The sequence below is a fragment of the Salvelinus sp. IW2-2015 genome, linkage group LG5 (assembly GCF_002910315.2).
Source record: "Salvelinus sp. IW2-2015 linkage group LG5, ASM291031v2, whole genome shotgun sequence".
Taxonomy (NCBI): domain Eukaryota; kingdom Metazoa; phylum Chordata; class Actinopteri; order Salmoniformes; family Salmonidae; genus Salvelinus; species Salvelinus sp. IW2-2015.
The window spans coordinates 1468654-1484655 of NC_036844.1; the positions used below are offsets into that span (position 1 = coordinate 1468654).

Sequence of the window (16002 nt, forward strand, 5' to 3'; positions counted from 1 at the left end):
ATAGGCTAATTGACATCATTTGAGTCAATTGCGGCAGCACGGTAGCCTAGTGGTTAGAGCGTTGGACTAGTAACCGAAAGGTTGCAAGTTCGAATCCCCGAGCTGACACGATACAAGTCTGTCGTTCTGCCCCTGAACAGGCAGTTAACCCACTGTTCCTAGGCCGTCATTGAAAATAAGAATTTGTTCTTAACTGACTTGCCTAGTTAAATAAAGGTAAAATAAAAAATTGGAGGTGTATGTATTTCAAGGCTTACCTTCAAAATCAGTGCCTCATTGCGTGACATCATGGGGAAATCAAAAGAAATCAGCCAAGACCTCAGAAAAAAGATTGTAGACCTCCACAAGTCTGGTTCGTCCTTGGGAGAAATTTCCAAACGCCTGAAGGTACCACGTTCATCGGTAACAAACAATAGTACGCAAGTATAAACACCATGGGACCACGCAGCCGTCATACCGCTCAGGAAGGAGACGCGTTCTGTTTCCTGGAGATGAACATACTTTGGTGCAAATCAATCCCAGAACAACAGTAAAGGACCTCGTGAAGATGCTGGAGGAAACGTGTACAAAAGTATCTATATCCACAGTAAAACGAGTCCTATATCGACATAACCTGAAAGGCCGCTCAGCAAGGAAGAAGCCACTGCTCCAAAACCGCCATAAAAAAGCCAGACTACGGTTTGCAACTGCACATGGGGACAAAGATTGTACTTTTTGGAGAAATTTACAAAAATATAACTTTTTGGCCATAATGACCATCGTTATGTTTGGAGGAAAAAGGGGGAGGCTTGCAAGCCGAAGAACACCATCCCAACCGTGAAGCACGGGGGTGGCAGAATCATGTTGTGGGGGTGCTTTGCTGCAGGAGGGACTCCTGCATGAGGAAATAAAATGATGTGGATATATTGAGCAACATCTCAAGACATCAGTCAGGATGTTAAAGCTTGGTTGCAAATGGGACTTCCAAATGGACAATGACCCCAAGCATAATTCCAAAGTTGTGGCAAAATGGCTTTAGGACAACAAAGTCAAGGTATTGGAGTGGCCATTACAAAGCCCTGACCTCAATCCTATAGAAAATTTGTRGGCAGAACTGAAAAACTTGTGCGAGCAAGGAGGCCTAGAAACCTGACTCGGATACACCAGCTCTGTCAGGAGGAATGGGCCAAAATTCAAGCTTGTGGAAGGCTACCAGAAACGTTTGACCCAAGTTAAACAATTTAAAGGCAATGCTACCAAATGAGTGTATGTAAACTTCTGACCCACTGGGAATGTGATGAAAGAAATAAAAGCTGAAATAAATCATTCTTTCTACTATTATTCTGACATTTCACATTCTTAAAATGAACTGGTGATCCTAACTGACCTAAGACAGGGAATTTTTACTAGGATTAAATGTCAGGAATTGTGAAAAGCTGAGTTTAAATGTATTTGGCTAAGGTGTATGTCAACTTCCGACTTCAACTGTCTGTTTCAAGAGACAGATAGGGAAAGAGAGAAGGAGGTGCCAGATGTAATGAAAGCACTCCCATCTTGGCCCTATAGATAAGACTGGCGTGAGTAATTGGGTTTTGTCAATTAGCGCTCCAGCGGGTAAGAGCCATCGAACAGAAAACAAGCAGCCCCTCTCTCTGTCCTCACTGAACTCTGCTGATGCATTCACTTTAACACGCACACACACACACACACACACACACACACACATGACACACAACAGGGCACACGCAACAGCACAGCACACACCACACACACGCACACAACACACACAGCACACACAACAACACAGCGTCACTATCACACAAACACACAGTTGTGCATAGTCAATTCATAGACAAACACATATACACAAACAAAACGCTCTCCTCTTGCCCTTTCACTCTCACTTGTCTTCTCCACTTTAAAATCACTGTCTTTGAAATTGGCCCACTTTGTAGCAAATGACTGTCATGGATGCATCTAATGTAGATAGCTTAGAGGAGCAGTATTTTTCTTTTCAAAATGAAGGGGTTCATAGTTATTTGCTCTCTCTCTGTGGTGGATAGAAGGGAGACACGACTCTCTAGTGGTAATTTATGGAATCACTCTTACTCGCAAAAGGCTCACAGCTCAATCTACAGTCGTGGCCAAAAGTTTTGAGAATGACACAAATATTAATTTCCACAAAGTTTGCTGCTTCAGTGTCTTTAGATATTTTTGTCAGATGTTACTATGGAATACTGAAGTATAATTACAAGCATTTCATAAGTGTCAAAGGCTTTTATTGACAATTACTTGAAGTTGATGCAAAGAGTCAATATTTGCAGTGTTGACCCTTCTTTTTCAAGACCTCTGCAATCCCCCCTGGCATGTTGTCAATTAACTTCTGGGCACCATCCTGACTGATGGCAGCCCATTCTTACATAATCAATGCTTGGAGTTTGTCAGAATTTGTGGGTTTTTGTTTGTCCACCTGCCTCTTGAGGATTGACCAAAAGTTCTCAATGGGATTAAGGTCTGGGGAGTTCGATGTTTTGTTCCCCGAGCCACTTAGCTATCACTTTTGCCTTATGGCAAGGTGCTCCATCATGCTGGAAAAGGCATTGTTCCTCACCAAACTGTTCCTGGATGGTTGGGAGAAGTTGCTCTCTGAGGATGTGTTGGTACCATTCTTTATTCATGGCTGTGTTCTTAGACAAAATTGTGAGTGAGCCCACTCTCTTGGCTGAGAAGCAACCCCACACATGAATGGTCTTAGGATGCTTTACTGTTGGCATGACACAAGACTGATGGTAGCGCTCACCTTGTCTTCTCCGGACAAGCTTTTTTCCGGATGCCCCAAACAATCGGAAAGGGGATTCATCGGAGAAAATGACTTTACCCCAGTCCTCAGCAGTCCATTCCCTGTACCTTTTACAGAATATCAGTCTGTCCCTGATGTTTTTCCTGGAGAGAAGTGGCTTCTTTGCTGCCCTTCTTGACACCAGGCCATCCTCCAAATGTCTTCGCCTCACTGTGCGTGCAGATGCACTCACACCTGCCTACTGCCATTCCTGAGCAAGCGCTGTACTGGTGGTGCCCCGATCCCGCAGCCCAATCAACTTTAGGAGACGGTCCTGGCGCTTGCTGGACTTTCTTGGGCTCCCTGAAGCCTTCTTCACAACAATTGAACCGCTCTCCTTGAAGTTCTTGAGGATCCGATAAATTGTTGATTTAGGTGCAATCTTACTGGCAGCAATATCCTTGCCTGTGAAGCCCTTTTTGTGCAAAGCAATGATGACGACACGTGTTTCCTTGCAGGTAACCATGATTGACAGAGGAAGAACAATGATTCCAAGCACCACCCTCCTTTTGAAGCTTCCAGTCTGTTATTCAAACTCAATCAGCATGACAGCGTGATCGCCAGCCTTGTCCTCGTCAACACTCACACCTGTGTTAACGAGAGAATCACTGACATGATGTCAGCTGGTCCTTTTGCATGGCAAGAGGGACTTTGCAATGAATTGCAATTCATCTGATCACTCTTCATAACATTCTGGAGTATATGCAAATTGCCATCATACAAACTGAGGCAGCAGATTTTGTGAAAATTCATATTTGTGTCATTCTCAAAACTTTTGACCACGACTGTAGTAGTGATATGCAACTTTACAGTTTAATTTGACTGTAATTACAGTGTAGTCATATGATCAGTTGTGCAATTATTAAACTGGGAACAATAGCCAACTGGAGATAGTTCATTAACTTCTCTGCGCTACGGATCCCTTTTTACGGGATCATTTTCCTAAACAACCGCTGAATTGCAGGGCGCAAAATATTACTAAAAATATTTATAATCATGCAATCACAAGTGAAATATACCAAAACACAGTTTAGCTTGTTGTTAATCCACCTATCGTGTCAGATTTTGAAAATATGCTTTGCAGCGAAAGCAATCAAAGCTTTTGTGAGTGTATCAATCAATGCTACAACAGCTAGCCCCAAATTAGCATGGTCACGAAAGTCAGAAAAGCAATCAAATTAATCGCTTACCTTTGATAATCTTTGGATGTTTGCACTCACGAGACTCCCAGTTACACAAYAAATGTTATTTTTGTTCGATAAATATCACTTTTATAAAAAAAAAAACGCCATTTGGGTTGCGCGTTATGTTCAGAAAACCAACGCCTCGTTCCGTTCGACGAAAATTCCCAAAAGTATCCGTAATGGTCGTAGAAACATGTCAAATGTTTTTTGAAATCAATCCTCAGGTTGTTTTTAACAAACATAATCGATAATATTTCAACCAGACCGTAACCTATTGTAACGGCTTTCTTCTGTGGACGAAGGAGAGGACCAAAGCACAGCGTGGTTAGTGTTCAACATGTTTAATAAAGACGATAAACGTGAACACTACAAAATACAAAACAACAAATGTGAAAAACCGAAACAGTTCAGTCTGGTGCAGACACACGAAGACATGAAGACAACCACCCACAAAACCCAACACAAAACAGGCTACCTAAATATGGTTCCCAATCAGAGACAATGACTAACACCTGCCTCTGATTGAGATCCATATCAGGCCAACCACAGAAACGGGAAAACTAGACACATAACATAGAATGCCCACTCAGCTCACGTCCTGACCAACACTAAAACAAAGAAAACACAAAAGAACTATGGTCAGAACGTGACACCTATTCAATAAGAGAGGAAAAGGAAAATGGAGAGCTACCCCTCTCGCGCGCAGGAACTAATCAGAGGACACCTGACTACTTTTGAAAAATCTCGCTAATTTTTCAAAATAAAAGCCTGAAACTATGTCTAAAGCCTGGTCACAGCCTGAGGAAGCCATTGGAAAAGGAATCTGGTTGATACCCCTTTAAGTGGAAGAAAGACGGGCCAGGAAACACAGATAAAATAAAATAAAAATAATCACTTCCGGGTTAGATTTCCTCAGGTTTTCGCCTGCAGAATCAGTTTTGTTATACTCACAGACAATATTTTGACAGTTTTGGAAACTTTGGAGTGTTTTCTATCCTAATCTGTAAATTATATGCATATTCTACGATCTGGACCTGAGAAATAGTCCGTTTACCTTGGGAACGTTATTTAAAAAAATATATAATAATCTGACCCCTAGCGTTAAGAGGTTTTTAACCTAATCATTGTACGCAGAGGGAGATGAAGAAATATAATTTTTTTTTTTCATCTACATGTGTCCTCAGTGGGGAAAAAGTCTGTAATGCATTATTTCATCACTAGCAAAGTCATACACACACACACACACACACACACACACACACACACACACACACACACACACACACACACACACACACACACACACACACACACACACACACACACACACACACACACACACACACACACACACACACACACACACACACACACACACACACACACACACACACTAACCCCAGTCTCTGTCTGCCTGTGTGTGTATATTTCAGAGTGTGATGCAGGGGACCATTCCCTACCTGGGTACTTTCCTGACAGACCTAGTCATGATGGATACTGCCATGAAGGACTACCTGGACGTGAGAGTCGCACGCACGCATGCACGCACGAACACACACCTTCTTCAACAATTTCTGTTCTAAAGAACATATTTTCTTGCTTACAGGGAGGGCTGATACATTTTGAGAAGAGGAGGAAGGTAAGAAATGCAACATGTATTTCATGTGCGATGATGATGAAGATGAACACTGCATACTTACCCTTATATTTCCTCTGGTCTTGTAGGAGTTTGAGGTGATCGCCCAGATCAAGCTTCTGCAGCTGGCCTGCAACAATTATAACTTCACCCGCAACAAGCGTTTCCGACATTGGTTCTCCGGTGTGGACAAACTCACTGAGGCCGAGAGGTAAGAGAAGGAACAGAGAGTATTCTGTTAGAAATACTCTCTAATATATTCTGTTAAAAACACCAGAAATAGATTATGGTGGGTGTGACAAACAGTATGTATTAGAATGGAAGGGTGGGAGAGAGGAGAGGATTATGAGACGGACAGTGGAAGAGAGGGAAGGGGAGGACTAGACACTTGAAAAGACAGGAACACACACATACTCTTCACCGTGTGCTTTCCACAGCTACAGTCAGTCGTGTGAGATCGAGCCGCTGTCGGAGTCAGCCTCAAATACTCTGAAAAAGAAGAACACAGGAATCATCAAACGCTGGAGCGAGTGAGTCAAGAAATAAATCCTCCCAAAATTATTGCAGAAAGTATTTCCGTTCAATGGGTGCAATATGGGTCCGATTCAGTCTTGGGAAATGTACACCTTTTAGACTTACCTTATTAATTTGCGTTACGTGCTCTGCAGGTGCTACCTTGCGTTCTCTGAATACATGTTATTAAACAACTGAAAACCCTCACACTTGTTGGCCAAAAGATTTTCTCGTGGAGTTTTCATACAATAGGGTTTTCAGTATCTTAAGCCATCCCTTTAAATACAGTGTACCTTTTTAGTTTGAATTTTGTCAACAGAATCACTAGAATATATCGAGAGAACAGGTTCTGAATATTAGGGATCAATGAAAGAAAGCAATCTAAATATATGCAAATTCGACTCTGTTTCAGCACCAATTGGTAGATTTAAAAAGACTCTGATCTTGTAGATTATTTAGGTTTAGTAAAGTATTTATGAATCATAGAAAACAGATTTGGAGAGCCTTTACGCGCAAAAGAAAGATTAATTCTGAAAATTGCCACATTCATTTCTTCAACCCATTGTAATGTTGGAAGATTAGTGTACAAAGAATTATAATAGGGAGAATAGTGTACAATAGTAGGCTATACCCCCGTCTATTGTCTGCACTAACCATGGAACTGTGTGATGACACAGCCAAGTATTGCGCAATGCGTCGGGTTCAAACTGTTACGGCTCGGTCTGAGCTCCATATTGATTTAATTAGCCTACATGTATTTTTTAAATTATTATCAACTGTTACTAATGATCCTCAGCAACAACCACACGGCCGTGATGGTGTTTACAGAGAAGGCCAAATGAAGGTAAAGGAAACAATGTAATTAAATGATAATGTAGGCTATACCAAATGAAGGGAACTAACAGTACATTTACAGTTGAATATGTGTGGTTATTAGGCCTGGTGACGTTCAATACTTACAGTGGCTAATATTTAACATGATAGAAATAGGGAACAGAGAATGTCGGGGTAGCCTATAATTAAGACATTCGAGAGTGCCCACTTTACTGTGGGAAAGTTGATCTGTTGATATGCTTCAGTTTGTTGCCAAATGACTGCTTTCACATTTGTCTCCAGCGATCATAATAAGACAATATAGATCTAAAACAAGTGTCATTTATATTTACAATCCCCTTATCCAAACGGTTTACTCATTTACTTACCTCTGATCAATAGCTCTTGTAAGTTATAAATTACAGTGCATGGACAATTGTGTTATTTCTATTGAAAAAATTAAGTAGATGCTTTTCCCACTTGGAACCAGTATGTTCTCTCGACCTTATTCATGGTTCCATCACGCGTAAAGATGGTGGAATTATTAGGGAATTAGTCAAGGTCAGAATATGGTGTATCTGTAGACATACCTCTGCCACACCTTCAAGTTTCCAAGTTTTAATGTCACATGCACAAGTACACTGAAATGCCTTTCTTGCAAACTTGAAACCCATCAATGCATAATCAATAACAATGTATAGCTAGAAAAAAAAAACACAATAAATAAAAATAAGAAATATGAAAGTAAGTAAGTGTTAGGTTCTATTTTTAAGAGTAAATAACTCACGGACAATAGAGAAGCTTAACCAAGTTTAATTATTCCCAAAGGGTCGATACAGCTGCATTCAGACAAAAACATGTTTCCACCACCACAAGTATATATGCTCCACTTTAGGCCCTCCTCCTTCTCTCCAATCCTTACATCTTATGGTTCGACAGGAAGAGGGAAATAGGGTAATAAACCATCATTTCTACCTTCAGGGGATCTGACCTGACCTCAACCCCTCCTTCGCCTAATCCACATATGTCCATCCGCTTCCCCTATAGCAATCCTGTGACTTTCTCCCGTCCACCCAACACGTTCCAAAGCCATCTGTCTCCTACAGATAACCATTAACTTCGGATATAAAAACCAGTCTCTTTCACTCCTTTATATGCTATGCTTCTGACTATTACAATGTTCCAAGTTTCACCCAGAATCTAACATAAGTAAGTAAGCATTCTAGATACAGGAAATATATTTTTTAAGTCAGTTCCAATACCATATTTACAATGTGCAGGGATACTTGAGTGATGAAGGTGGTTGAGTATAGCGGTAAGGGGACAAGGCAACAGGATATAAGATGAGCCGAGTAGAAGCAGCTTGTATGGGAGTGGGTGTGTGCATGTGTAGAGTCAGTTTAAATGTGTGCGCATATTATGTGTAAGTGAGCAAATGATGGAGTGAGTGTTTGTGTGTGTGTTTATTTATTCCATCTCCACCTCAACCCAATGGCAGGTGAATAGCATGTTGTTCTCATGCTTAAGTTCAAGGTCAGAATACGTGTATCGAGAAAAGTGCATAAAAAGGGAATTACATTCCAATTACGCGTGCTTAACTTGGGTCGGAATTCCCCCCTAATGATTTGCAGTCTATTTGTGTCAATGTTTCATTTCATTTACTCATTCTTCTTTCTCTTACTCTTCCTCTCATTCTGCATTTTCTTTCCCATCTCTCCCTCCTCCCTCTCCCTCCCATTCCTTCACTCCCTCTTTCAGTCGCCAGCCGGCCAGCTTGGAGCCGGGCTACTGCAGTGCGGGCAGCTCTCACTCCAAGTCCTTTGACCAGCTGCGCTACGCCCCCGGCCTGGGGGGCTCAAGTGGAGGTGGAGGGGGTGACGGAGCAGACTCCCTGAGCGTCACCTCAGCCGGCTCCAGCAGCTCCGACGTCGAGGAGATAAATATCAGCCTCATCTCCGACTCGCCTGACGCCCACGAGCGAAAGGTGAGAGAGATGTTTTATTCACCAATTTAACCTTCATTTATACCGGAAGGTAAGTTAAGAACACACTCCTATTTACAATGGAGACATGTCAGAGGACAGTGTGCTATAGAATTCTGTCATTGTTGATGTCCGTAAGCAGGAAGTTGCTCCACTGTGTAAGATGATGATGTCATATCATTGAGTCTACCTTTAAAGACCATGATACCAGTATGATCACTATAGCGGTACTACTGTCATAGCATATTATAACTCTTCCAGCCCACAAGAAACAGCCCATGTGAAGCCCACTGGTGACTGTAGCTCTTAATTCCTTTTCTGTAGACCTCCACGCCTTCCGTAAAACATTCCAATTCCACGTTAGGGAAGTGCGGCCCCTTGCCTGACCTGGCACCCACGGTACTATTTACTACTTCCTGTACCATATTTCTGTTTCACCTACACTAGCTCGTGGCACAGCCATTTCACACTACCATCAAAGGAGTGTGCTGTTTGCACTGTTTCTATCTATCTGTGTGACGTCACCATCACATCATCCCTGTAGCCATTTTTGGGGGGGGGCGAGAATGGCGTGTGCATGTTGAGTCGTTTTCGAATGTGTGCAGGTGTCGAATTGATTTATGCGTCTGCTCACTTTGATCATGACCGCACTTTGACCTGTTTGTTTTGACTGGTTTCATTTGTTGTGTCTTTAATTGGGGATGAAGAGTTCACCTTGTATCCATACTGCTCATAACAACTCAATAGAAGTAGCATTGTGGGTTTCACCTGGTCGCACATTCATCCCTCCTACACTTTTCATTGTGTTTTCTACATGCATGTCATGCTAGTGACATGTTCAAGTCATGCAAACACTATCCCATTACTCATAATGTAAAACAACAGCAGTCTCAATTCCAGTGTTCCCAAATGTTTGTCAAAATACACTGGAATTCATTCAACAGTTTCCAAACATGGTAAATGTACCTGTTTAAGATGCATTGCTTTCTTTGATTGCATTTCAATAGTCTTAAGTGGCACTGTGGTCTAACCCGTGCTGTCCCCCTTCTCTCTTGGTCTCTCTCCAGTTCTGGGAGTCCACTTCTCTGTCCTCCTTGGACGCCTCTGGTGTGGGATCTGGCTCGGGCTCCAGCAGCGCCTCCTCCTCCTCCATGTCCTCCACGCCCGTGGTAGGGGCCGGCTCCCGCTCGCACAAGCGCTCCGTGTCGGGTGTGTCCAACTACTCATCGCTGTCACTGCCCCTCTACAACCAGCAGGTGGACGATTGCTGCATCATCCGGGTCAGTCTGGACGTGGACAACGGCAACATGTACAAGAGCATCTTGGTGAGCTGCTGCGTTGGTGATGATTATGGTAGATTAGAAAGAGAAATTCCCTGCCAATGTGTTTGGTGGTTGTGGGGTCTGGTTGAGCCAATACCAATGTCTTAATGTGGTCATTATGTGATCTCCAGGTGACCAGTCAGGACAAGACGCCGGCGGTGATCAGGAAGGCCATGGTGAAACACAACCTGGACCGGGAGAGAGCGGAGGACTACGAACTGCTGCAGAAGATCTCTGAGGAGAAAGGTCAGTCAGCTGTCTGTCATGCTCAACTCAAGACTTCGGGCGGAACCTGAAAGATACAAACCTCAGAGTTGATGCATTTGGAACTACATTCCAAAGTTACAAACATTTCAGTGTTCCTAACCCATTTCCAATTTGTTCCTATCTCTGGTCCTACTGTACTATTTTGAAATATCTGCACACTGTAAGCCGTGTCTAACAATCTCTCCGTCCATCTTCTCAACCAGATTAACCATACCTGTGTTTCTTTTGCACCCCCTTCCCTCCACAGAGCTGAAGATTCCAGACAATGCCAACGTTTTCTATGCCATGAACTCCTCGGCCAACTACGACTTTGTCCTGAAGAAACGTGGCTTCCCCAAGGTGGGCCGGACCAAGCACGTGGCCAGCTCCACACTGCCGCGCATGAAGCAGAAAGGCCTGAAAATCGGCAAGGGCATCTTCTGAGGGGCTACACCATGTCCTCGCCCACCTCCCGCTTCCTGCTGGGCTCTCTGGGTTCCATCTTTTAGTACCACCCTTGCTGTGCCATGGTAGAGGGGCCAGCCTCCAGCTCGGTCTTGTGTTCGGCGTCTGAGCGTCAAAGCCTCAGAGGACTAATACAGCTGAGTGGGATGGAAAGACCTATAGGCCAATGAACTTGCACAAATCACTTCCTGTTAGCTTCAGCCCTGTGGACGTCCTAATCAAGAGTGAGCACTCAAGAGGGAAAACTGAGGGAAAATGGTAACTGTATTTCATCCAGGTGCGTCTGAAAATGCCTTCCCTCTTAAAGGAGTTATACTCCCTATCATTTCTACAGAACCCTCCCTCAGCTGGTGTGTGTGTGTGCGTGCGTGCGTAAAGTACTCAAGCACTCAGAGAAAGAGCGAGAGAGAGATGGACAGAGATGGAAACATGAATGTTGTATTGTGAAATGAACCGTGGTCTTTAAATGTCTAGTCTGTTTGTTCCATGTAGTGTAAAGAAAAAAAGAAGAATGAAAGGTCTGTCCTTCTTGTCCTTTATTTCTCTCTTTCGTTAAGGCCTTTTTTCCTTGTGTACCAGTTAATTCAGGAGATAAAGGAAAGAGAGGAAAAGAAAGAACTCAAATTAAAACATACTGGTCCACTCCGCGTGTGCCAAAGAACAGATAAGAGTGGACTATGACATATGATCATAGACCGTTTTTGGGAGCATGGAGATTGCAGTGGGGGAGTGACTTTGCTTGCTGTTGAGAGATTCCTTGCACCACAGATGTGTGATTCTTTGTCTATGACTCTGATAGAAGATCATCTGATATGACGAGTCCTTGGTTTGTAGTACCCCGTGTCTATCCATTTCTTACAGTATTGCAGCACTTAGGATCAAACCTAACGTCCCTAATTATCAGCAGCCATGTCAGTGGTATTGTGGATTACAGTGTTAAAACCTGTGTTCATGCTCAAAGGGTTTTCTGAAATGATTGACTTTTTGACTGTGACCGTGTCCCACTGTGTCCTGTGCATGGCAATAAACATTCTAAAATGGACACAGGATTGGGTCTCTATCAGAGGGCAGGCTATATGTAGGCTGGCTATACTTTACTTCTATAGCCTTTCTACATATTGTGCAAACCTGAACCACAGTGTGCTGGCTGGCTCTGATATTTTATTTTAATATGGTCCTTTCCAGCACAGTTCCAGCAACTATGGTTGATGCATAACTAGGCCAGCGCAGTACAGCTTGGCTCAGCTCAGTACAGTAGTGTAAAAAGAGTATGTCAACTTCCACAACAGTTTGAAACATTGAATTTACATTTCACAACACATCCTTGATGTGCCTAATAGTAAAGCCATGGAAATGTTTTCAGGTGCTATAATGATAGTTTTTCATATGTCAATTATCATAAGGATGGGTGGTCATAGGGGAGTGGCTATATGGACACTCCTGGTGCCAAAATTGATGACGTTTGTTGTGCAGTGAGAGTCGAGTGGTGACGAACGGATTCGGTTCAGTCATTTCAGACAGTCTTCCTGATGAGCCGTTCCCAGCAAGCTAGTTTAATGCTCGTGGCTAAAAACGTCAGCGAGAACTTGAAACTTGTCGGCCGAAGTTGGGACTTGGGAGTGTTAAGAATCCTTTAGTTTTTGTCTAATTAATAATTTTACAAAATGTAACGTTAGAGGTAGTACATTTTCGGTGAAAATCACTATTGGCTACACTATCTACTTCCCTATCCTTACTGCGTCAAGCGGGAGAGAAGGACACGGTGCCCTGTGTTGCGTTGGCTTACAGTGCAAACTCTCCCCATTGAGCAGTGTAGACTGCATAACGGTGACATCCATCTAGATCACGACCAACATTAAATTGTTTTTCATGTAGGCTGCTATCCTACTCAAAATAAAATCAAGTGGGATGGAACAAATTGGAGATGGTGACCAAATCCAGATGACCAATACTACAAGTTGTTTCTCCCTCGCCCATCCCTTTCTTTTACAAGTTTTAACTAGCGCCACGCTGCTGCTGTTGCCAGCTCGCCAGCATAAACTAGCTGGGAAGGGCCTATCAGGACGACTCACTGAACCAAATCCACACTCGACTCTCAGCTGCGCTACATATGTCTATCACGTTTTAAGGTAGGACCCAGATGGAGACAGAGACAGGCAAACGACAGGTCAAGGCAGGCAGAGGTCAATAATCCAGCGAGAGTGTAAGGCACCGGAACAGCAGGTGGGCTCATGGTCAGGTGAGGCAGAGGTCGGTAATCCAGAGTAGAGGCAAAGGTACAGGACGGCAGGCAGGCTCGGGGCAGGCAGGCAGGCAGGCAGAAAAGGTAAAAACTGTTTAACTAGAAAACAGGGACTATAGCGAAGACAGGCGCAAGGGAAACCGCTGGTAGGTTTGAACGAACAAAACGAACTGGCACAGACAGACAGAAAACACAGGTATAAGTACCCAGGGGATAACGGGGAAGATGGGCAACACCTGGAGGGAGGTGGAGACAAGCACAAGGATAGGTGAAACAGATCAGGGCATGACAATGTCATCCATTTGAGCACCAGGTGTGTCCGTATAGCCTCTCCCTAGTCACATTATATAAGTACTGCGTTATGAATGCATTCAACTGTGCTGGTTGGTGACAGTGATGGTTGCTGTATGTTTGTGAATATTGGGGTCCGGGAGTCTACTGCCCTTATGTCATTCGCTGGACTTCATATCGGTGGTGTTGATGGAAGTTGCCCCTAAGCCCTGATTCAAGGTCAGCTTATATTCCTACGTCCTATGACCAAGGTTAGGATTGAGGTTGGGAACGCTAAACCTAGATCTGTGGTTAAAGACAACTTCTGTAATGCGTCAATGAATGAGGGATGGATCCTTTGTGCACATCTCAAACTTTTGTGTAAGTTCCCAGTTAATGTGTGGGTGTAAGTGAGAGTTCATCCCGGAATGTGTGCTTATTGTTTCTCTTTTTTTGCGAATGTCTTTGTGTGCCCTCCCCAGGTACCCAGAATATCTATATATCAGAGAGGGTGGGGTGGGGGGGGGGGGTCTGTCATAAAGATGTCAACATTTCAGGTTTCACAAATGTTAGTCTGTGTGTGAAAGAGACTCTTCTGTGTCTGTGTTGTTTTTGGTAAAAGTAAGGGCCGAAGACTGCACCGATCAAACTAAGTTAGTCCCTCTCAGAAACACTGCCTGATCAGGAACATGTCCCCATGCCTCAACCTCTCACAATGATCATCCTTAAAACCTTTGTGCCATCGCTCTCCATCACTGTCAAAGACTCAGAACTCTCTAACGATTACCTGTTCAATGTTTTTTCTATGTTCTTTTTGTATTTTTTGTATTATAAAAGACTCAATGTCCTTTGTACTTTAGATTTTGTGTGTGTGTTTGCTTTATTTATTAACTTGTAAATACTTTTGTAGCATTCTACATTTTGTTTTTTTTCCCATGCAATTACAAATTAATATGTAAATATATATGCGATGGTTATACCACTGTATTTGCAGGTCCACTTGTCTCCATATCCCTTTGACTTTGGTTGCTTTACGTCAATCCTGTCTTTTGTATAATGGTCAGTTTTGATATTGCTTTCCCCCTTATTGCGCTGTTTGTAATGGAGAAAAACCCACCTAATAAACACTTACCATGTGTCAAATCATCTGCATTTGTCTCTGCTGTACTACACTGTATATAAGAATACCACACTGAAAAACACTTTAATGGTTATACATAGGCAGTCATAACACCTTTGAGGTTTCCTCAGGTCATGACACCATTGAGAGTTGCAGTATGGTTCATAAAATCTTTATCTTTATTTAATCTTTATAAAATCTTTATTTATTAACATCCATGGAGTGACGTTTTCAAAATAAGTTGCTTTCAATACAATGGAACAAAATAGTACAAAAACTGGGATATCAAAAGATGTGAAATATCATTAAATTCTACATCAAATCAAACGCAAGCTCTGTGTACAGATACAACACATCAGTTCAAATGTCCTGTTGAACAAATTAGCAGTGACTACTGTTGCTCAGAAACTCACTTACTGCTCTCTGTTAGGGCTCGATTCAATCGGTATCGCAGAAGATCCGTGGTATAGTGCAATTGAAATGTAACGGTCAATTACGATTGAGCGTTTACCGTGAATGCAGTCACGCGAACCCTAGAACATTGCCTTTAAATGTAAATTGTGATACAGATTGAATCAAGCCGGTGGATAGTATTCTGGCGACGTCGTACGCCAGAGGGGAGGAGCAGACATGACACCCTCTCCCCACACAAGGCACTTAGGCATTTCCCTTTGATTTGCGCCTCTTTTAAATACAATACACCTGTTGTAAAGTTCTGTTTTTCTCTGCTATTTCTTGTTTCATTGGATGACCATGGTGATGTGGTAATATGTTTTTTTTATGTGCACCTAATGCACTTGAGGAAATAAAGCCTTTTCTACATACAGGACACGTATTCACTCAGTTGCCAGTTTATTAGGTACATCCATCTATTACCGGGTCGGAACCCCCTGCAGCCATGAAGGGATGCATCAGGTCAGCAACAATGTTCAGGTACACTGTGGCGTTCAAAACATTCCCCACACCATTACACCACCACCACCAGCCTGTACCGTCGACACCAGATAGGATGGGGCCATGAAGTCATGTTGCCTACGCCTAATCCTGATTCCGCCATCAGCATGACGCAACAGGAACCGGGATTCGTCAGACCAGGCAATGTTTTTCCACTCCTCAATAATTGTGTTCTGCTGTTGGTGATCGTGTGCCCACTGCAGCCGCTTCTTCTTGTTTTTAGTTAATAGGAGTGGAACTCGGGTGTGGTCATCTGTTGCAATAGCACATCCGTGACAAGGACAGACAAGTTGTGCTTTCTCAAATTCCGTTCTACACATCGTTGTTGTACTGCACCGTTATTTGCCTATTTGTGGCCCGTCTCTTAGCTTGCCTGATTCCTGCCATTCTCCTTCGACCTCCCTCATCAACGAGCTGTTTTCGCCCACAGGATTGCCG

General features: G+C 43.1%; 1 protein-coding gene across 6 annotated transcripts in view; it reads left to right on the forward strand.

Moving 5' to 3' along the window:
* Positions 1 to 14636, forward strand: part of LOC111963773 (ral guanine nucleotide dissociation stimulator) — a 104342-nt gene extending 89706 nt beyond the window's left edge. For 4 of the 6 annotated variants that reach the window (XM_023987274.3, XM_023987269.3, XM_023987272.3 and 1 more), the window contains 9 exons: positions 5436 to 5522; positions 5609 to 5641; positions 5728 to 5849; positions 6076 to 6168; positions 8723 to 8948; positions 9270 to 9344; positions 10013 to 10270; positions 10399 to 10513; positions 10782 to 14636. In XM_023987274.3, the coding sequence (XP_023843042.1) occupies positions 5436 to 5522; positions 5609 to 5641; positions 5728 to 5849; positions 6076 to 6168; positions 8723 to 8948; positions 9270 to 9344; positions 10013 to 10270; positions 10399 to 10513; positions 10782 to 10957 (1185 nt within the window). In that variant the 3' untranslated portion in view covers positions 10958 to 14636. The remainder of the gene's footprint in view (positions 1 to 5435; positions 5523 to 5608; positions 5642 to 5727; positions 5850 to 6075; positions 6169 to 8722; positions 8949 to 9269; positions 9345 to 10012; positions 10271 to 10398; positions 10514 to 10781) is intronic. The other 2 variants (XM_023987271.3, XM_023987273.3) reach the window with 2 other exon arrangements.
* Positions 14637 to 16002: the final 1366 nt, after the last annotated feature.